This window comes from Myxocyprinus asiaticus, chromosome 25, assembly GCF_019703515.2.
Source record: "Myxocyprinus asiaticus isolate MX2 ecotype Aquarium Trade chromosome 25, UBuf_Myxa_2, whole genome shotgun sequence".
In the NCBI taxonomy this organism is placed as follows: domain Eukaryota; kingdom Metazoa; phylum Chordata; class Actinopteri; order Cypriniformes; family Catostomidae; genus Myxocyprinus; species Myxocyprinus asiaticus.
The window spans coordinates 1,832,611-1,855,282 of record NC_059368.1 but is presented as its reverse complement, the minus strand read 5'-3'; the positions used below and the strand labels follow the sequence as shown (position 1 = coordinate 1,855,282).

The following is a 22,672-nucleotide window of genomic DNA, read 5'->3' as shown; positions in this document are numbered from 1 at the left end:
ACATACCTTAACTTACAGCAGACTGTCCTGATTCAAACGAGCCCAAATGCAACACAATATAATAAGTAGATCTTGAAATATTCCTCAAAGAGTTACATGGAAAGACGATGCACAAAAGGGTGCACAACACACATTGTGTGGGTGTGTGTGTTTGTACTTTGTGTGTGTAAACACACATCCATATGTAGTTATCTAAAAAATTGGGATGCTCTTGAACACTTCATATTTCTGTATTTTGTACTCTAATCCATTCATTTTCAATGGCTGGTCATTTTTGACCGGGAACACAACAAGTGTAACAAAGTGAACTAAAACCAAAATGGTCCAATTTTTTTGTGTGTTTTCAGATACCATATGTGAACTTAGTCAAGGAACTTTATTTCAATTGGATTAAGTAAAAAAAAAAAAAAAAGAAAAGAAACATCCGGGTCAAAATAACCGGAACATAACATAAAGGTTAATGTAAAATGTTTATGTGTGTGTATATATATGTATGTATATATTTATATGTGTGTGTGTGTGTGTTTAAAAAAAAAAAAAAAAAAAATTATAAAAATATTTTACTATGTATACTAAGATTAAAATGTGGCCAGTGCATTTCTATCCAGCAAGAGAAAATGTTTCCAATAGAATCCATAGTTTTAAGCACAACAATTCAGTGTATTTGTTTTATTTATTTTTTTCTCCAGTTTGGAACGGCCAATTCCCAATATGCTCTAAGTCCTCGTGGTCGCATAGTGACTCGCCTCAGTCCGGGTGGCGGTGGACGAATCTCAGTTGCCTCCACGTCTGAGACCGTCAACCCGCGCATCTTATCACGTGGCTTGTTGAGCGCGTTGCCACGGAGACATATCACGTGTTGAGGCTTCATGCCATCCACCGTGGCTTCCACGCTCAACTCGCCATGCACCCCACCGAGAACGAACCACTAATCGCGACCACGAGGAGGTTACCCCATGTGACTCTACCCTCCCTAGCAACCGGGCCAATTTGGTTGCTTAGGAGACCTGGCTGGAGTCACTCAGCACGCCCTGGATTAGAACTCGCAACTCCAGGGGTGGTAGCCAGCGTCTTTTACCACTGAGCTACCCAGGCCCCACAAATCAGTGTTTTTAAATGAACGAATCGTTCTCGTGCACTTCTATTGTTTTTTGGTGAATAACTCGCTCATAATGTAAAAGACGCTCATCTATCGCCACCTACTGGTGTAAATATTCTCCAGAAACTCTCTGAACAGAGCAGTGAATGAAATTAAAAATGAACAATTAATTAAATCACCTATATCACCACTATTTTAAAAAGGCATGAATATAGAAAAGCGGAGGAAAACAAAGTGTGTTCACAATCACTCAAACACATCTGTGCGTCTCTTTCTGTGTGCAGGGTGTCAGTGCGATCCGTTTGTTTCCCGTATCTGGTCATCTATTGCTCTCCTGCTCCATGGACTGTAAAATCAAGGTGAGATTTTCCACTGATTCTTATAAACACTTTTAAAGTTGGAGTTCATTGGTTAAGTAAGAGGGCGTTCACACGAGGCGTTCTTGCATTCATAAACACCCAGAGGAATGTAACAGATTGGAATAAAATGAAGAACGTAGGGGTGTCGAGACACTTTTTAAAAATTTTTTTAACACTTAGGCTTTTTATCACCAAAATAGGCAGAAATACTGTCAGCTACTGCTTTGGAAATGGAACATTAGCATTATGTTCTGGCTATGTTCAGAATGAGATACTTTGAAGTATACACTGTATTTTACACTGTACTAACAGAAGATCCTCCATTATGCCAGAATTTTTATCTTGTGTTAATCTCAAATGTCTTCTATAGCTTTGTAAATTGTATATATTGTCATGTGAATAACCTTGTTGCTGACATGGCATTAAAAGTTTTGTTTCAAAGTAGTATGCTGCATAACTTTTGCCAGCTTTTTTGCCATTGACGTGCATTTTGCGTAACAGGCTTTTCAGCTGTTTTTAATGTGACGCACAGTCCTAAGAACGCAACGATCAAAGACGTCCATCGTATTTACAGTAATCAGCAGTTAAAAAAAAATGCGGACGCAATGCAAGAATGCATCCTTTATGAACGCTCCCTTATGTTGAACTTTCGAGGAATTTTCCTTTGTGAGTTGCTCCAAAGATCTTGGTAATGTATTCAATACTGAAACAGTGTAATATAAGTGGGTGTATATTGAAAGAGTATATCTACACTTTCTGATATTTGTTTGTCGTCTCTAGTTGTGGGAGGTTTATAGTGACCGAAGGTGTGTGCGGACATTTATCGGTAAGTGTTTTTGTGTTTATAATCCAGTCCAACGCTCTGTTCAGTGGAAAATTCGCCAACATTTAATTATGCGCTCGATCTACTGTGATTTGTGGCACTATAAACGGCTTGATTGAATAATGTGGTTTAATTACACTGAGATAATTAATTAGAAAGAGAACTGAATGAGATGTGGGCTCTTTACACTCTGTTTGAGGTCATGACATTCAGCTGTCTTGCTGCTTCACAGCCGCACTGAATAGGTCACATGAGGAGTTGTTAACGGACATTGCCTCTTGTCTCATTGGGTTACTGATATCGCCATGGCTACAGTTGCCAGGCTGATAAAAAGCTTTGGTCAGGAAGAGTCCAGTGGGAAGCATTGAGTCTTACAATTCATCTATCACTATTGGAAAGAAGAGAAAGAAGCTGAAGTGTTCTCTGTTTATCTGATGGGCTCCTCTTTTGGTTTACTTTCTGTCTGTGTCTCAAAACCAAATGAGCTGCCTACCTAGATGGCATTTTAGGGCATCATAGGTGCGTTTGGAGCATTCAAATGATCAACTAATCTTAGAGAGAGAGGCAAATATTCAACCAATTGTGCCAGTCGGCTAATAAAGGCATGTTCAGAACACAGTGATTATGACTAGAAATGCCGTTCAGGTAGGCAGCTCAAAATATTAATTAATTAATTTATTTATTTATTTATTTATTTATTTTAGCACCTGTGTTGGCCAAACATTCTGTCTAGATACTAGTTCACTATTTATTTATTTATTTATTTATTTACGTCTGTGTTAACCAAAAATTCTGCCTAGGTAGGCAGCTCACAATTTAAAAAAAAAAAAAAAAAAAAAAATTATTATTATTAATAGGGCTGGGAATCGATTACAATTTTTAAACTAATTAATTGCACAATTTTCTGTAATTAATCGCGATGTTTCATCTAACTATTTGAACAAACATTAAAAAATCATAAATATATTTACTTTATTCTTGGTCTCAAAGAACTTGCAAGAAATTGGTTAGTCATCATTTATTTGAATTAAAATAAATAAATATGTACATGTTAAAAATCTTCTTTTTTTATTTTTATTTTTATTTTGAAATTTATTTTTTTTTGCAGATTGATTTTTTGCGAATTAGACACTATTTATTTATTTTTTATCCCCTTTTCTCCCAATTTGGAATGCCCAATTCCCACTACTTAGTAGGTCCTCGTGGTGGCGCGGTTACTCACCTCAATCCGGGTGGCGGAGGACAAGTCTCAGTTGCCTCCGCTTCTGAGACCGTCAATCCGCGCATCTTATCACGTGACTCGTTGTGCATGACACCGCGGAGACTCACAGCATGTGGAGGCTCATGCTACTCTCCGCGATCCACGCACAACTTACCGCACGCCCCATTGAGATCGAGAACCACTAATCGCGACCACGAGGAGGTTACCTCATGTGACTCTACCCTCCCTAGCAACCGGGCCAATTTGGTTGCTTAGGAGACCTGGCTGGAGTCAGACACATTTTTACAGGTATTAACCTTTGATACAAGTATATGTATACATGCCATAAAATCGGTGGACATTCTGTTATTACAATTTGGGCAAAACCTTTTGGGGTTTTCCAGTGGACTTTGTTTAATAATAGAATCAAATGGGCAGATTCAATTCATATCAAACTTTATTGTCAAGATAAACGATAAACAATACTGCGTTATTCACGTAGTTTTTGTTAACGTGTTAAAAACTATCAATCGCAGAAATGAATGCGTTACATTTCCCAGCCATAATTATTTTAACTCCTAAATTGATCAAAAATGCTGTCTAAATAGGCAGCTCATAATTTATAGGTATTTTTTTTTACTCTTTTAACTGCTGTGTTGCTCAGTATTTCTGTCTAGGAAGGCAGCTCACTAGGTTTGAACTCTGATCGTGTGAAAAGTTAGGGGCAGTGGTAGCTCAGCGGTTAAGGCTCTGGGTTACTGATCAGAAGGTCGGGGGTTCAAGCCCCAGCACTGCCAAGATGCCACTGTTGGGCCCTTGAGCAAGGCCCTTGACCCTATCTGCTCCAGGGGCGCCGTATCATGGCTGACCCTGCACTCTGACCCCAGCCTAGCTGGGATATGTGAAAAAGAAGAATTTCACTGTATATGTGCAAATGTATAATGTGTGATGAATAAAGAAAATTATAATTAATTAATTATAATTAAGTTGGAAAAAAGAATCGAGTCACACAGTATTATTGTGTTTTCATGATCGATCTTCGCTGTCACTTCAGAGTACTTGAGTACTCATGCCATCTGTACTAAGTAGGCAGCTCACTGGATTTTGAGACGGTGTGTTTCTGTGCAGCACGTCTCTTAGTATTCTATATGATCTGTGTAAAGAAATGTCTGTGTCTTTCATGAGTTGTGTTCTGTCTGCAGGTCACAGTAAAGCCGTGCGTGATGTGTGTTTCAATAACACCGGCACACAGTTTCTCAGCGCCGCCTACGACAGATATCTCAAACTCTGGGACTCAGAGACTGGTGAGAATTTTTGTTTGATTGTTTTTATATAATAATATATAAACAATATAGAGATGTATATACACTGGCAGCCAAAAGTTTGGAATAATGTACAGATTTTGCTCTTATGGAAAGAAATTGTCACGTCACATGAACTTCAAACAAAATGTAGCAATATTATTGCATAGCCGAAATTTAAAATTACATTTGGGGATACAGTCAAACATTTGGGGCTGAAGCCCCGGAGAAATGACCTGGTGACGCCGATGCCCCTGAGTCTTCTCTTTACTGTTGTACATGAAACTGGTGTTGAGCGGGTAGAATTCAATGAAGCTGTCAGCTGAGGACGTGTGAGGCGTCTATTTCTCAAACTAGAGACTCTGATGTACTTATCCTCTTGTTTAGTTGTACATCTGGCCTTCCACATCTCTTTCTGTCCTCATATATATATATATATATACACACTATATTGCCAAAGTATTCGCTCACCCATACAAATAATTGAATTCAGGTGTTCCAATCACTTCATGGCCACAGGTGTATAAAATGAAGCACCTAGGCATGCAGACTACTTCTACAAACATTTGTGAAAGAATGGGCCGCTCTCAGGAGCTCAGTGAATTCCAGCGTGGTACTGTGATAGGATGCCACCTGTGCAACAAGTCCAGTCGTGAAATTTCCTCACTACTAAATATTCCACAGTCAACTGTCAGTGGTATTATAACAAAGTGGAAGCGATTGGGAATGACAGCAACAGAGCGGGGTCAGCGGATGCTGAGGCGCATAGTGCGCAGAGGTCGGCAACTTTCTGCAGAGTCAATCGCTACAGACCTCCAAAGTTCGTGTGGCCTTAAGATTAGCTCAAGAACAGTGCATAGAGAGCTTCATGGAATGGGTTTCCATGGCCGAGCAGCTGCATCCAAGCCATACATCACCAAGTGCAATGCAAAGCATCGGATGCAGTGGTGTAAAGCATGCCGCCACTGGACTCTAGAGCAGTGGAGACACGTTCTCTGGAGTGACGAATCACACTTCTCCATCTGGCAATCTGATGGACGAGTCTGGGTTTGGCGGTTGTCAGGAGAACGGTACTTGTCTGACTGCATTGTGCCAACTGTGAAGTTTGGTGGAGGGGGGATTATGGTGTGGGGTTGTTTTTCAGGAGCTGGGCTTGGCCCCTTAGTTCCAGTGAAAGGAACTCTGAATGCTTCAGCATACCAAGAGATTTTGGACAATTCCATGCTCCCAACTTTGTGGGAACAGTTTGGGGATGGCCCCTTCCTGTTCCAACATGACTGCGCACCAGTGCACAAAGCAAGGTCCATAAAGACATGGATGAGCGAGTTTGGTGTGGAAGAACTTGACTGGCCTGCACAGAGTCCTGACCTCAACCCGATAGAGCACCTTTGGGATGAATTAGAGCGAAGACTGCGAGCCAGGCCTTCTCGTCCAACATCAGTGTCTGACCTCACAAATGCGCTTCTGGAAGAATGGTCAAAAATTCCGATAAACACACTCCTAAACCTTGTGGAAAGCCTTCCCAGAAGATTTGAAGCTGTTATAGCTGCAAAGGGTGGGCCGACGTCATATTAAACCCTATGGATTAAGAATGGGATGTCACTTAAGTTCATATGCGTCTAAAGGCAGATGAGCGAATACTTTTGGCAATATAGTGTATATAAGATCGGTTTGACTTGTATGAGTTTCGATGTGCAGCACAGATCCACTGAATGTTTTGAATCAGATCTGTTCAGTGTATGAGTGTGTCTATATACTTTGTGAATTCGCAGTACTATGTCCTTTAAAAATCACGTCTTGTCGTCTCTTTCAGGCCAGTGCATCGCCCGCTTCACAAACAGAAAGGTTCCCTACTGCGTGAAGTTCAACCCTGATGAAGACAAACAAAATCTGTTTGTTGCAGGAATGTCAGACAAAAAGATCGTCCAGGTATGAAACCGCAGCTCTGTGTGTGGTGATATACACCGATCAGCCACAACATTAAAACCACCTGTCTAATATTGTGTAGGTCCCCCTCGTGCCGCCAAAACAGCGCCAACCCGCATCTCAGAATAGCATTGAGATGATATTCTTCTCAGCACAATTGTACAGAGTGGTTATCTGAGTTACCGTAGACTTTGCCAGTCTGACCATTCTCTGTTGACCTCTCTCATCAACAAGACGTGTTCACATGCATCGTAAAAGAAAAGTACAGCAGGTTCAAGCATTTGCACAATTCCAAACATTAATAATTGCTACAGTTTATTACACAAAGCTACAAAAGCTGCACCGTATTGTATTGTGCACTTCAAATTCCAATCACATTGGAATGCCCAAATAAGGGAATTTTAAACGAATATATAAATGCCATGAGTGGCGCGTTTGTGTGTCATTCAGTTGAACTACTGAGCCGCACCGCGGACATCAACCCAGAGCAGCTCGTGTCCGGAAGAAACACTCTGATGCGCTCGCACCAAACTCCCACAAAAATATAAACGAACAAAGGTAAACGTTGATAGTGAACACAAAGCGCTCCGGTTTCACTTTAATTTAACGATCGGGTAATGGCAAATATTCCTGGTCAAAGCAGGTCCATTTACACATTGTTAATGACACAGAGGAGGTGACGCACGCTTACTCTATTTCTGTGGAGTGATAAAATTATGAAATGAAATCTCAAAGGTTTTGCTTCATGACTTCTATTATATAATATTAATATACAAAAATTTGTTTTTGTATTATATTATAATATTTTTAATAATATATATATATATATATATATATATATATAATAATTATTATTAATATATATTTTTTTATTTTTTATTTTTTTATAAGTTCCAAAAACAAAAGTGTAAATGTAAAATTGACAAAAACTATAGTTGACCAAAGAGACATATTTTAATATTTAGAAACATTTTGATATCTAATAACATATTTTAACGTCATTCATATAGTTTTAACAATTAATCGTGAAAGCCCTCAAACAGACAATTAATCGTCATAATCGCAATTATTTGTTTGACAATTAATCATCAGCCAGATTTCATAATCATGACAGCCCTAATTGTATATAAAACATAAATATAAAAGTGAATATCAATAAAAATGATTACATCTCATTCTCCGTTGTGTTGTGAAAAACAATATTAGGCATTTTAGTGAGTCGGTGCTTTCGGACAGTTCATGTTAATGAACCGGTTACAATAAACGATTCTTTTATATTTAGTTTGGTGAACTCTGATTCATTTTAGTGAGTCAGTGCTTTCGGACAGTTCATGTTAATGAACCGGTTACAATAAACGATTCCTTTATATCTAGCTTTGGAAACTCTGATTCATTTTAGTGAGTCGGTTCTTTCGGACAGTTCATGTTAATGAACCGGTTACAATAAATGATTCCTTTATATCTAGCTTTGGGAGCTGTGATTCATTTTAGTGAGTCAGTTCTTTTGGACAGTTCATGTAAATGAACTGGTTACAAAAAACGATTCCTTTATATCTAGCTTTGGGAACTCCGATTCATTTTAGTGAGTCGGTTCTTTCGGACAGTTCATGTTAATGAACCGGTTACAATAAACGATTCCTTTATATCTAGCTTTGGGAGCTGTGATTCATTTTAGTGAGTCAGTTCTTTTGGACAGTTCATGTAAATGAACTGGTTACAATAAACGATTCCTTTATATCTAGCTTTGGAAACTCCGATTCATTTTAGTGAGTCGGTTCTTTCGGACAGTTCATGTTAATGAACCGGTTACAATAAATGATTCCTTTATATCTAGCTTTGGGAGCTGTGATTCATTTTAGTGAGTCAGTTCTTTTGGACAGTTCATGTAAATGAACCGGTTACAATAAACGATTCCTTTATATCTAGCTTTGGGAACTCCGATTCATTTTAGTGAATCGGTTCTTTCGGACAGTTCATGTTAATGAACCGGTTACAATAAACGATTCCTTTATATCAAGCTTTGAGAACTGATTCATTTTAGTGAGTCGGTTCTTTCAGACAGTTCATGTAAATGAACCGGTTACAATAAACGATTCCTTTATATCTAGCTTTGGGAGCTGTGATTCATTTTAGTGAGTCGGTTCTTTCGGACAGTTCATGTAAATGAACCGGTTACAATAAACGATTCCTTTATATCTAGCTTTGGGAGCTGTGATTCATTTTAGTGAGTCGGTTCTTTTGGACAGTTCATGTTAATGAACCGGTTACAATAAACGATTCCTTTATATCTAGCTTTGGAAACTCCGATTCATTTTAGTGAGTCGGTTCTTTCGGACAGTTCATGTTAATGAACCGGTTACAATAAATGATTCCTTTATATCTAGCTTTGGGAGCTGTGATTCATTTTAGTGAGTCAGTTCTTTTGGACAGTTCATGTAAATGAACCGGTTACAATAAACGATTCCTTTATATCTAGCTTTGGGAGCTGTGATTCATTTTAGTGAGTCGGTTCTTTTGGACAGTTCATGTTAATGAACCGGTTACAATAAACGATTCCTTTATATCTAGCTTTGGGAGCTGCGATTCATTTTAGTGAGTCAGTTCTTTCGGACAGTTCATGTTAATGAACCGGTTACAATAAACGATTCCTTTATATCAAGCTTTGAGAACTCTGATTCATTTTAGTGAGTCGGTTCTTTCGGACAGTTCATGTAAATGAACCGGTTACAATAAACAGTTCCTTTATATTTAACTTTGGGAGCTGTGAGACTGTTCTTTCAGACAGTTGGAACACTATTTTGGATGCAGTAATCTTAAATTGCCATGCTGTATAGTTGAGATAGTATGTGAATTGTGATTTCTGTGTGTGCATGTTTGTTTTTCAGTGGGATATCCGCTCTGGTGAGGTCGTACAGGAATATGACAGACATCTGGGTGCCGTCAACACCATCACGTTCGTGGACGAGAACCGTCGATTCGTCAGCACCTCCGATGACAAAAGTCTGCGTGTGTGGGAGTGGTGAGTTCAAGACATATAGAATCCGATAAGGAAAAGTTTATCATGTTTAAGACATGCATTTTGTGAGACTAGCTATTGTTTGCTAATGAAATATAGATTTTTTTTATAGTGACGTGCAACATAAGCAATGACACTAGTGTTTTAATCACCATCAGCAATTCTCATGAAGTAATGTAGTTAATTATAGTTTTTGATGCAACTTGGCACATTAATGTTCAGATTGAAAGATTTCCCATAGATATGGAAGAAAAGAGAAATCTGAAGAGAGAGGCAAAGCTGAAACAGTGTTGATGTAGTGATAAAGATAGTCTGCAGTGCTGCTTTACTGAAGTGAAAGATTCATTCTTTTACTCTCACTCGTGTCCGGTGAGTTATTTTTGGATATGTGTTGTCTGCAGGGATTTCTCTCTTCCTGTTGAGTGTTCTGGTCTTGCTCAGGTGTCAGCGTTGTGTTCTAGTTTTGAGGCTGTTAAGTCTAGGGATGCACCGATCCCATACCTCGGTCGGTATTTGCTCCGATACTGACATTTTTAGACGGATCGAGGATCTGTTGAGTATTGGCCGGTACTGTGTGTTAGTCATGGTGTGGAGAGCGGGGTGGGCCGAGCGGCGACTGTGCTGAGCGAGGCCGTGTTGGACAGCTGCAGCGGATTATCTCGCCCAGCTGTGGGTGATTACAGCATCAACGGGCGAGAGAAAAAGCCACGACAAGAGCTGCAGTCGGGGAGAGACTCAGGGAGAGATAGAGCTACAGCGAAGCTGAAAAAGCACCCCGTTGATGTGTGTTCCCCGCTGCTGAAAAGCAGCAGGGTTGAATGTTTTGTTACACTGAAAAGTGTTAACAATAAAGAGTCTGTTGTTGGATGTTTGCATGGCTCCCTCTGCAGGTGTCCCACCGGCCTTGCACCGCACAGTCGCCGCTCGGCCCGCCTCGCTCTCCACACATGGTTGTTACCGTCAAGCTCCAAAAATGGCATGAAAGAACAATTAAAGCACCACTGAAGTAGTCATGAATCGTGGGTTTTATTCTCATAAAAACACACGATAGCTTTGTGAATTGCAAATGGCTGTGTTTAATAAATAAATATATAGCATGCATGCGTGGCTGTAAGGGGGTTTAGTGGAAAGGAGGAGGCGAGAACTGGCTTAACAACTTAAATAATAATTTGATAAACAATTTAAACAAAACACACAGTACAGCTGCCTGTAATTCTCTCTCTCTCGAACTGTCGTCCCCGGCCGCCTTTATCCCTCGCGCGCCCCATCAGGCTGATTGGGGACCGGGTGTGTCTCATTCCAGCCCGGCCCCGCCCTCCTCGGCTCTACACTCCTCCCGGCGTTGCCTCAGGCCGGGGAGCCCCCGGCATGACGTACATCCCCCACCCTTCCTCTCCGGGGGGGGCGTGCCTTACGCCCCGACCTAGACCTGGGAGGAGACAGGAGGGGAAAAACAACAAAACAAAATGGCGAGGGAAAGGCCAACACGGAGCGACAGAGAGAGAGAGAGAGAGAGAGGAGAGAGAGAAAAAAAAAAACTCACCGGTTCTCTGATGCGCCGTCGCGTGGTCCTCGATCACTACTCCACCCTCTCAGGCAGACTGCAGCCGCTCCTCCCCGGGCGGACCGGAGTCAGACCTCCGATCCCCAGTGGACAGAACGCCCCTCCGCGTTCCCGGCGTCCCGTGGGGACACTCCTCCGCCCCGGCAGTGGCTCCCTCGCTCCAGGTGGTCGGGGAGTCCCGTCCCCACTCGCCTCGCAGACGGCGGCCGTTCCCCGCGTCCGGGTGGTCGGGCTACTCCGTCCCCCGTCGGACGGCAGCGGCGCTCCCCTGGGTGGACGGCAGTGTCGAGGACTCTGCGACGGGAATCCCTCCTCCTTCCCGGGTTTCAGCACCAGTGTAAGGGGGTTTAGTGGAAAGGAGGCGGCGAAAACTGGCTTGACAACTTAAATAATAATTTAATAAACAATTTAAACAAAACACACAGTACAGCTGCCTGTAATTCTCTCTCTCTCGAACTGTCGTCCCCGGCCACCTTTATCCCTCGCGCGCCCCATCAGGCTGATTGGGGACCGGGTGTGTCTCATTCCAGCCCGGCCCCGCCCTCCTCAGCTCTACAGTGGCGTGTTTCAGTGATGGGTCTCTGTTGACACACACACACACACACAGCACGCGCAGGCTCTTGATTTGCTGCTCTCTTCAGCCCTCAAAGTGGCGCACAATATGTGAGCACTACATGGGAACTACATCTCAGATGTAGATGCTCATTAGTTCGGTTCGCTTATAACATGCATTGAAATCGGAACCAGAGGAGCGATTTCACCAGATTTTGAATAAGAAGCGAATTAAACTACTGTGAACTAGCCCACACTAGACACTTACAGGACTTCCTGGAGTTTTCCAAACGTCAAAATAAAAGCCTGAGGGTTTTAAAGTTAAAGGTGCATAACTGAAATGTATTACTATTGTATTATACAATTCTAAAAGTTAATAATAATACCAATAATAATAATTATTATTATTAGTTTAAAAATTACAGCAACATTTAAGTTGACTGGGTTCCAAAAAATACTTCTTTGAATGAAAAGTGGACTGATATCTTACAACTAAAGTGAACAAAAAAGATATCTGAATCCTTTTAAACCCAGATGCAAGTTTTAAAAAAATGTGCAAAGAGAACTGGCTTCTTTTCTACTGAAGGCTTGCACTGAAATTACCGTTCATTTTGCTGCTACATTATCCTGTACGCTAACAATAAAGTTTATCTAAATAGGCTATACATTTATATGTAAGGGATAATCCATGGCTAGGTGTGTGTTAAATTATTTTAATGCACGACGTAGGGGCAAAGTGTGAAGTGCATTGAAATCGTTTAACGCACACCTAGCTGTGGATTATCCCGCTTATACCATGGTCACTTGCCAACATTGATTAATTACAGCTGTCATTAATTTTGAGAGTGACGGTTAACTTTATCTACGGGTCATTAGATCTAGAGTTCTGCTCGTTCTAAATCAGACACAGAGATAAAGTAGTGCGATAATATCCATTTTTTGGAGACTAAACTCTCTTTAAAACTGTGAATTTAAATACTCAATCCAGAAATAATAATAGCCACATAATGTAGAATGGTTGGCACTCAACCTGTCATTTCTAATTCCTGTTCCTTGTCATTTTCACATTGAGGAAAAAACGGCATTGCTGATGTGATAGTTGTAAAAGTAGCACTTACTGTTCACGATGAGGAGAAAATAATCCAAAACGCTCTAATCATGCAGACTTTGACATCTGAGACATCTGGTATCCATTAAGGCACCATTTATTGAATTAAGAATAAAATCGCAATGTGGCCTTGTATGAGCAAAAGGCTGAGTGTGATGAAACAGTCTCCATTCAGAGCTTCAGTCAGCGATGTGTGATCACGAGTAGAGGTCGACCGATAGAGGATTTTGTTGATACCGATAAATAAGATGGTGGGAAAGACCGATAACCGATTAATCGGCCGATATTTTTTGAAATTGATTTATAGAATGTTAAAAAAAAATCGTATTCTTTCCTTGCTTGTGGTTGTCCATCGTAGTCCGATGATGACCCTGTTCTCATTTATTTATGTTTTTTTTGGTGGCTATATAGTCCAATCCAATCCTTGACTTGCAGTTTCGTTTGCATGCAGAACATATGAATGTCTGGCTGGAGGGGGCAGGTTTAGCTTTGTTCCTCTTTTCCCATCTCTCTTGGAGGCACAGGTTACGATTTTCCTCCATTTTTTTCAATCCTCTTTATGCACACAGATCACCAAAGAAACAACAGACAGCAAGGTCTTCTACTGCAGATGGTTTGATGTTGCACCGCTTCTTGAGCTGGTCTTTAAATCTCTTTTTCTGCCCCCCAGGCAAGTGCTGACCATGGCATAACTGGCCATACAGGATTCTATGGGGAAGATCATGCATACGTATGACGTGTCCAAGCCATCTAAGCTGGTGTTTGTGTAGTATGTATTCGATGCTGGTGCTGTTAGTTCGACAAAGGATTTCTGTATGTGGAATTCTGTCATTCCATGTGACTGAAAGGATCTTCTGGAGGCAGTGGATGTTAAAGGCCTCTAAGGCTTTAATATGGCGACTGTATCTAGTCCATGTTTCACACCCATACAGGAGGGTAGAAATGCAGACCGCATGATATACAAGCACCTTGGTATGGAGGTTGAGGTTGTGGTTTTCAAAAACGTTTTCTGAACCTACCAAAGGATGCAGATGCTTGTTTGAGGCGATTTTGAATTTCCTCATCTAGTGTGCAGTTGTTGGAAATTATGCTGCCCAAGTACTTTAATTGTGGCACTGTGGCTAGTTGTTGGCCTTGTATTGAGGAAGTGGGAGGGGTGGGGAATGGTGGTGCAGTGTGACATTGACAGGTGACCTCAATCTTCTGAACATTGTCTGCCAGACACATTTGTTGGTAGGCAGTGACAGCAACTGAGATGGTGGATTGAAGGCCTCTAGGGTGCTAGGGCACAGTCATCAGCATACTGCAGTTCAACTATTTCCTCAGATCTGAGCTTAGTCACAGCCTGCAGTCTTCTGATGTTAAAGATGTTGCCACCAAGATGGAAATTAATGGTGAATCTTGCAACAAAGTGGTCACACAGGCGAGGAAGATATTAAACAGAACAGGAGCTAGCACTCGTTCTTTCCTCACTATGACGTGCACAGACAAAGAGTCCTAAATGAATAAAATCCCAGATGCAGTTTATTGTTCAACCAAAATCCCCCAAATAAACAGAAAAAATTAAGATTTGGTGCATAATGCGGGACTTTTAATTATAAACTAGCCCTAAACACACTGGGGACTCTTATTTTGAAATGATGAGATAAAGTAGAGCGATAATATCAAAGTTTTTTGGAGACCAAACACTCTCTAAACTATCGGCAACTATAGCAAATATCTCCATAGATTTTTGCCGATAACGATACCTCCAAAAAGCAACTATCGGCACCGATTAATCGGTAAAACCGATGTATCGTCTACCTCTAATCGTGAGGCGCCCTCTAGCGCATATGTTGAGCACTGCAGCAATTATATCATATTACAATTTAAATCACCTTGCCTCGTCTTACTGGAACAGCGAAAGACACATTTAATGGGTCCCGGTTACCTTCTCTCCCCATCCGTGCAAAACAGCTGAATGTCAAACCATACTTTCCTCACAAGCACTATGGTTGATTAATATTGTCTTTTCCGTGTTTCCTGTAGCTCTTCACAGTTGATTCAAAGACGGCACTGCACCATTTGATGATGTTGTTTTGTGATGTGACGGTTAACCCCAGCTCTGAGACTATATTCGCATCCGGAGGTCCTTTGAACAGAAGCATACAATTCTCGCAATGTCTCATTACGGAGAACAGCAGAGTTGGCACATTAATATAGAACGGTGATTAAAACTGACTGGAAGTACCTGTGCATTAAACATTTTAATGCACACATTCCAACCAACCAGAATCAAGTATTCAAACAGGCCATGGTATAAATTGAAATAATGTGTAGCTAGAGGTTTGTGTTTTTTTAAGACGGGTTTACACGGTACGCTGTAACCACGGGTTCCCTATTCATTTTCAATGAAAGAGAGGCGGCAAAACGGAGGCGGCAGTCGAAGCGTCACCACTTTCCAAGCTCGTTCACGAGAATCCTGCCGCATTGTCGTGCATGACTGCTTGCGGCGCACCGCGCAAGTTAAAAATATTTTATCTCTCCGCGGCTGCCACTTGTCATTGACCTATCAGAGGTGAATTTATTCACAACCAATTAAACGACATTAGCTTTTATGAAGTCAAAAACAACATGGATATATGTAACCATATATATATAACTATATAACGTTTCTTCAGTCATTAAATTGTGCTGGTTTAGGCTCCACCAAACACCCAAGAGGCATTTAAAACCAGCTATATGAAGCACTTCAGAATTGAATAGAACGCACGTGTCCGAAGACCTGCTTTCAAAGTTGAACTACTTTTAAAATTAAACGTTGTCATAACTCCTGGTGAGGTTCAGTGGCCGAAGACGTGTCTGCCAAGCAAGTGAAATCTGTATTGTTGTATTTTGTTGCAAGCATGCCAGCTTTTCTGTTTGTATGACAAAAACTTGCGCCTCAGTGTGAATAGTTTTGATCCCAGTTTTCTGTGATTTGTAGCAATTTGTGCCACTTTTGGAAAGTTCTCGTTGTGAGGTCGTTGTATTCTCTCAGTAGTGTGTGTGTGATCTCTTCAGGGTCCAATTCTCTTTGAGATGTGTCTCTTTGATCTGTTGTTTGATCTTACGAGTGTCATTCCCTCTTTTCCCACGTGAAAAAGATCAAGTGGCACACTTGTGAAGCGAGTATTATGTAACATTTTTAGTTTTGGCATTGAGACCATAATTGGCCGGACAGACTGAATTCCAGTTTCATAGCGAGAGAAAACTTGGAGAAACTCTGTGTTTATACATACAACAATCAGACCACTGTCCGGTCTGTATTTGTGTGACTATCCATAGACTACGTAAATGTGTCTATTTATTGTAATGTACACAAGGTTAGTTGTGCATCTTGTTTATTAGTTCAAGGACACAAAGTGATGAAATGTAACATAAAACTACTTAAATTACTGGGTAGGGTTGCACCAGCTGTGCGTAAGTTCTCACGTAATTTGAGACGTAAAGTTCATACTAAGGGCTTAGTAACTACTAGTTAGTTTGTAACCAAGTCAGTACTTAATTTGGTTGCACCACCTGTTCTTAAGGCAAGATTAACTAGAAGGTCGTAAGCTCTCCGTAAAGTAATGCATAGTAATATGCATAATATTATGTTTACCTGTGTTGATCCAATAAACACCCTTCAAATTTGTACACAGAACTGTTAAAAAGTCATGCATTTCAATTTGATCTTGTTACGGTTGATGTTCTAACCTTGTTTGTTTACATAACTGTCAGCTGTAACAAATTATATCCCCATTAAAATACGATACGTAATAAAAGTAGTTAATAAGTTAATAAATAGTATATTTGCCCAATGTAAATAACAATATATAGGCTAGGAACTGTATCTAAAATAAATAAGGGGTGATAGATAAATACTAATACAACAGGCTGGAAAAATAGACATTTATTCATTTTAATATCCTATATTTATATAGTTCGAATATGTTGAAGATTTTTTTTTCTCTCTCGTAAATGTAAACGAGTGTAAATGCCAACACCATCATATACATGTCGAAAGGACTGAAGGACTCAAAACATGAGCTCATTGATGTCATAAAATATCAGTCTGCTTTTTTATTCCATCCGTTACTCCTGGTCGGAGGCTTCCATAAATATTTAGTTTATACGTAGGGTTACGTCCTACCTAAGTTTAATGGTGCAACGCTCAAATATTTAGTAGTACGTAAATTGTGACTTAGTGCCCATTTACGCCGCAACTAGGCTAAGTTGTAACTTACGTATAGCTGGTGCAACCGGCCCCTGGTCTTCACTCTATCATTATAATAGCGTTATAATTTGTTAATGTACCTTAATACTTTTAAACCCCTTAATTTCTGCGGAGGTGGGGCCAGAAGCGTGCAATACGTTTACGCTTAAATGATAAAAGTCCCCAGATACGTCACTCATGCGGTGCCATTCAAAAGTCACAAATGAGCGCCACCTAGAGGTGATGTAGAGATGCGTACGAACGGATTTTTTTTTCACATTGCACTTTAATAGACAAGTAATACATCAAATGAAAGCTTAGTTTATTTTGTCGCCTTAACGCCACAGTTCGAATGATTATCAACAGAATCACAAAGTGAAATATGATCTCTGTTCGACAACAAAGACAAACGTCTCATGTCTGCCCTGATCACTGCTTCTGTAAGCCCCAAAGAAGCCAAAATTCAATGTCAGCTCTTACCTTAGGCTGTTTTCTTCCAAATGAGCCATTTTTGCTTGTCTGTGAGCTTGCTTGGTAAAATAATCCAAAGTTATATCTCAAATGTCCAGAAAAAAATTGCAGTCCAGCAGAAAAAGCATGATAAACAAATCATCAAAATATGGTATAAACTATTTATAATGAAATGGAGTCAAGACGACACAAGCAAAAATAATGGAGGATGTCAGCCTTCTAACGACCCCTAGATTGAGCTTCTAGTCCATTCAGAGGCCGAGATATTCAACGAAACGTTGGGAAACATGCTTGTGATCTTTGCGACTGGATATCTATGTTGTGAGTGCTCAGCTGCGATAGAGCGCCACCTACATTTCTGCATTGTATTATATATGGAATGCTATATGTACAGTGTTATTGTCTTACTTCTAATGCACCCCAGTTTCCACACAGGATCGATCTCTCTCTCTCTTTCAAAAGCACACATTAAATGTTTTGATGTTGATATGAGTGTGTGTCTATTGTGTATTTCAGGGATATTCCTGTGGACTTCAAATACATCGCTGAGCCCAGTATGCATTCAATGCCCGCTGTCACACTTTCACCCAACGGTATGTGTTCACTTATCTGGCATTGTAGTTCTAGAAATCGATGTCTCTTTTTGAATGCCATTTTTATTTCCGGAACCTGACTGTTGTGCTCTATTCAGAGTGTCTGTACACACTTTTATCTACTCAACTCACACACACACACACACACACACACACACAGTTTAAAAGTCATGTGCTCGCAGCGACCTCCCCATTGGAGCATTCAGACTCCCTATCACACATATTGTTTCCTCTCTCTTTAAATAATTGATCAAAGTCTTTTAAAAAGTGACCATTTGCTTTCCCTTCTGCTCATCGTGTAAATTAGAGCCGTGCAACGGTCACATGTGAATGGGTTTGTCTCTCTTCCTGACGGCGTTTCACTTGAGGTGCAAACCAACCCAAAAGGACCCAAAGTCTTTATTGCTTCTGTGATGGTTCAATTCCACAAGTTGAGCGTTTTGAGCGCATTAAACGAAATTCATACGAGCTGGTTTGTGGTAGCGATGTGCAAAACTTACACGTTCAGTCTAGATTAGTCTGATCACTAGAGAAAACTATGACGGAGCATTTGAGGAATAGGAGCGAATTGGATTTCTAAAAGCACCCAGCTTTCTTAAGGGACTTTCACAACGGCTCAACAGAGCATAATAGACTATCATAGTCCCCGAAAAAAATGGAAACCTACAGATTATGCATAATAACAGGAACATTCACAGCAGGCAATTTGAAGTCCAATTTATTGTTGGAGATGGTGAATTTGTTACACAAGCATTGCTTTGATTGCTGTAGCAGTGGTGCTTTAACCACGAAATGCATGGGTGTTTCGCCAAATATTATTGCATACGTCGGGTGACCCGGCACGTATGTCTATCACAAATGGATCTACAAAATGGCCAGATAGTTTAACATTTTCAAGACAATTAGGAAATAATGGAATTTTATATATTCTGATATATTTCGATGTTTTTCCGTAAATGAAAGAAGTATAGAAGAGGATGCATTACATCCACACTGAAATATCATGGGACGCAACTGGCTGTTAAACACATATTGTGCTTCACATAACACATAAGATGCACATCAGCTACACACATGTATTTTTTTAAGCACTTTATAAAGTCTAAATAGATGCACAACTTCATTTCAGTAGTACACCCAAATGACAATCCTACTGTTCATGTGTTACACTTGCTGTAGTTTACTTCCACATATTTGCTTCATCAAATAACAGTGTCAAATGCAAATAAAGCCAATTACTGAAACATCAGCACAACCTTGAGTAAGAAACGGCATGTTTAATATGTATGTGTACATGCATATGTAATACTGATAATTCACCGTTATCACACTGAAAGTCAACGTGATTATGTATGCATATACAAGGGTGGCCCAAAAAAAAAAAAAAAAAAACGGGGCCACTGTTTGATCGCTCATATCGTAAAAAATGCTTAAAGGTGTTTGCACGATTTTCAGCATATTTATACGACTTTTTGTACACAACAAAATGACGTCACAGTGATGTTATCGTGAGCAACAACTTACTACAAATAAATAAATCGTTTGGCCCAACAAAAAAAAAACAGGGCCACACGGCGAAAGAGAAGCACATAAGTTTGCTGCCATTGAAAACGTACCTGATTTATTTATTTGTAGTAAGTTGTTGCTCATGATGACGTCACAGTGACATCATTTTGTTGTTTACAAAAAGTCGTAGAAGTACACCAAAAATCGTGCAAACAACGTAATGCTTTTTTAAGGTATGAGCAATCAAACATAGTGGCCCCGTTTATTTCTAGGCCACCCTGTAGTACTCTTTTCTAACTCCAAATAATAGGTACAGAGGATGGAATGAGGTCCCGGGTCACTAAAGACCCGAGGTATGCATTAAAGAGCAGCTATTATGGTTTTTCAAATATGATCTTTCATGTAGTGTGTTATATAGCTGTTTGTGAATGTAAAAAAAAGTCTGCAAAGTTTCAAAAATCAAATGGAGTTATTGACTCCCAAAAGAAAGAACCGATTCTGAACACCTGAAACGAGTCGTTAGTAAATCCAGACTTACTTCCTGTACTAACCTACGTAATATGGTAACAAAAAACCCTCTTCTGGTCTTCATTGGCTTCTCGTGAACAGCTTTGACCCGCCCTCAAACACTACACTAAGCGGTAGACCAATCACAACAGACTGGGACATCTGACCAATCAGAGCAGAGTATGCTCTCTGAAAGGAGGAGTTTAGAATGAATCCTTTAGAACGGATCATTGAACGAGTCGTTTTTGACACTGGGGAAAAAAGGTAATGCTGCAATTTAAATTATGAGCAAATTAAAGTGTTTTTTGACCTTGGATGCATGTAAATCTATTGTATGAGACCTTTAAAACAAAATCAGGCATGTTTAAAAACCATAATAGGTGCACTTTAAAGGGTTAAAGAAGATGGATGAATTTAGAGACACAACTTCTCAGAGAGGGTTTTAGCATGCTGATAGTCGTACAGTGACTGCTAGAATGCAAAAACAGAATGCAACATTCAGTACATACAGATTTTGGAGCTGGTTTAACATTTAAAACTACTTTGCTTGATCACAGGTAAATGGTTGGCCTGTCAGTCGATGGATAATCAAATCCTGATATTCGGAGCGCAGAATCGGTTCCGTCTCAACAAGAAGAAGGTGTTCAAGGGTCACATGGTGGCGGGATACGCCTGTCAGGTGGACTTCTCCCCGGATATGAGGTACAAATCCTATGTGTCATGAAATCAGAGATTTGTATCAGTATGAACTAGTTTTCATGGATTGGGTCACTAATTTGTTTAGTGCTGATTGGTTGGGAGTTGGTTTCTTTAAATTGGTTCCATATTTGAGAAAGTCTTAAACAGCTGATGAGAAACTGCATCCCAGAATGGATTTAACTTTTGTAATGACTTAACTATGATATTATTGATAAATATAATTTGTCCCTGCCCACACAGCCATGGTTACATAAGCAGAGAAGTTGTCTCAGAGGTCGAGAACGTCATTACGCTTTGGTTTTTTCTTCTTCTTCAGAATCATGAATGATGCCCACATTAGGCAACATTTATTTGAGTAAACATGGTAAATTTTGTGGCCTTGCTCTTGTCCACATTGTTGATTATCTCTCTTCTTCACGCGTGCATACCAGAGCACATTTTTGCCCTTGTGCCAGTGCATGCTCGATTTGGGCACTGATTATATGACTCTGTTGGGGATTAACCACAAGTAGCGACACTAACTGAACTTCATTTTTCAGTAGTATGACAACTTTATCAAAGTAGAGTTGCTTTTCCGGCTACAAGCTACTTTCTCCAACCAGTGGCGAGTAAACTGAATCAATATTCAAGTGCGCTCACCTGAACTCTCTTTTCTCTCTCACATAGTATTGTAAAGTCTGACTATTTTAGTGAATTGGTTCATTCTGACAGTTAAAAAAAATAAGTCTGAGTCTTTGTTGGTGTAGTGAGATATTTAGTTAAATGCTGCAGTTTATCAGCATGTTTTCGAGATAAATGTAGGTCTGATTTGCCAAAAAAAAAAATATATATATATATATATATACACAGTATATACACTGATCAGCCACAACATTAAAACCACTGACAGGTGAAGTGATTTACATTGATTATATCGTTACAATGGCACCTGTCGAGGGGTGGGATATATTAGGCAGCAAGTCAACAGTCAGTTCGTGAATTTCATGTGTTGGAAGCAGGAAAAATGGGCAAGTGTAAGGATCTGAGCGACTTTGACAAGGGCCAAATTGTGATGGCTAGACTTCTGGGTCAGAGCATCTCCAAAACGGCAGGTCTTGTGGAGTGTTCCCGGTATGCAGTGGTTAGTACCTACCGAAAGTGGACCAAGGAAGGATAACCGGTGAACCGGCGACAGGGTCATGGGCGCCCAAGGCTCATTGATGTGCGTGGGGAGCGAAGGCTAGCCCGTCTGGTCCGATCCCACAGAAGAGCTACTGTAGCACATATTGCTGATAAATGTAATGCTGGCCATGATAGAAAGGTGTCAGAACACACAGTGCATCACAGCCTGCTGTGTATGGGACTGCGTAGCCACAGACCGGTCAGAGTGCCCATGCTGACCCCTGTCCACCGCCGAAAGTGCCTACAATGGGCATGTGAGCGTCAGAACTGGACCATGGAGCAATGGAAGAAATTGTCCTGGTCTGATGAATCATGTTTTCTTTTAGATCATGTGGACGGCCGGGTGTGTGTACATCATTTATCTGGGGAAGAGATGGCAGCAGGATGCACTATGGGAAGAAGGCAGGTCGGCGAAGGAAGTGTGATGCTCTGGGCGATGTTCTGCTGGGAAACTTTGGATCCTGACGTTCATATGGATGTTACTTTGACACGTACCCCCTACCTAAAGATTGTTGCAGACCACGTACACCCTTTCATGGCAGTGGTATTCCCTGATGGCAGTGGCCTCTT

General features: G+C 40.5%; 2 protein-coding genes across 5 annotated transcripts in view; one reads left to right on the top strand and one right to left on the bottom strand.

Annotated features, from left to right (window-relative positions):
• Positions 1-22,672, bottom strand: part of LOC127416310 (WD repeat-containing protein 20-like) — a 143,030-nt gene that overhangs the window by 40,616 nt on the left and 79,742 nt on the right. Inside the window, exon 3 of one of the 2 annotated variants that reach the window (XM_051655594.1) lies at positions 989-1,007. The exons of the other annotated variant lie outside the window; for it this stretch is intronic. The gene's annotated coding sequence lies outside the window, so the exon portion shown is untranslated. Of the gene's footprint in view, positions 1-988; positions 1,008-22,672 lie in introns of those variants that run through there. 2 annotated transcript variants of the gene reach the window in all.
• Positions 1-22,672, top strand: part of cdc40 (cell division cycle 40 homolog (S. cerevisiae)) — a 30,829-nt gene that overhangs the window by 6,476 nt on the left and 1,681 nt on the right. For all 3 annotated transcript variants that reach the window (XM_051655604.1, XM_051655605.1, XM_051655606.1), the window contains 7 exons: positions 1,384-1,458; positions 2,239-2,284; positions 4,685-4,786; positions 6,597-6,712; positions 9,595-9,728; positions 18,153-18,229; positions 20,800-20,944. In XM_051655604.1, the coding sequence (XP_051511564.1) occupies positions 1,384-1,458; positions 2,239-2,284; positions 4,685-4,786; positions 6,597-6,712; positions 9,595-9,728; positions 18,153-18,229; positions 20,800-20,944 (695 nt within the window). The remainder of the gene's footprint in view (positions 1-1,383; positions 1,459-2,238; positions 2,285-4,684; positions 4,787-6,596; positions 6,713-9,594; positions 9,729-18,152; positions 18,230-20,799; positions 20,945-22,672) is intronic.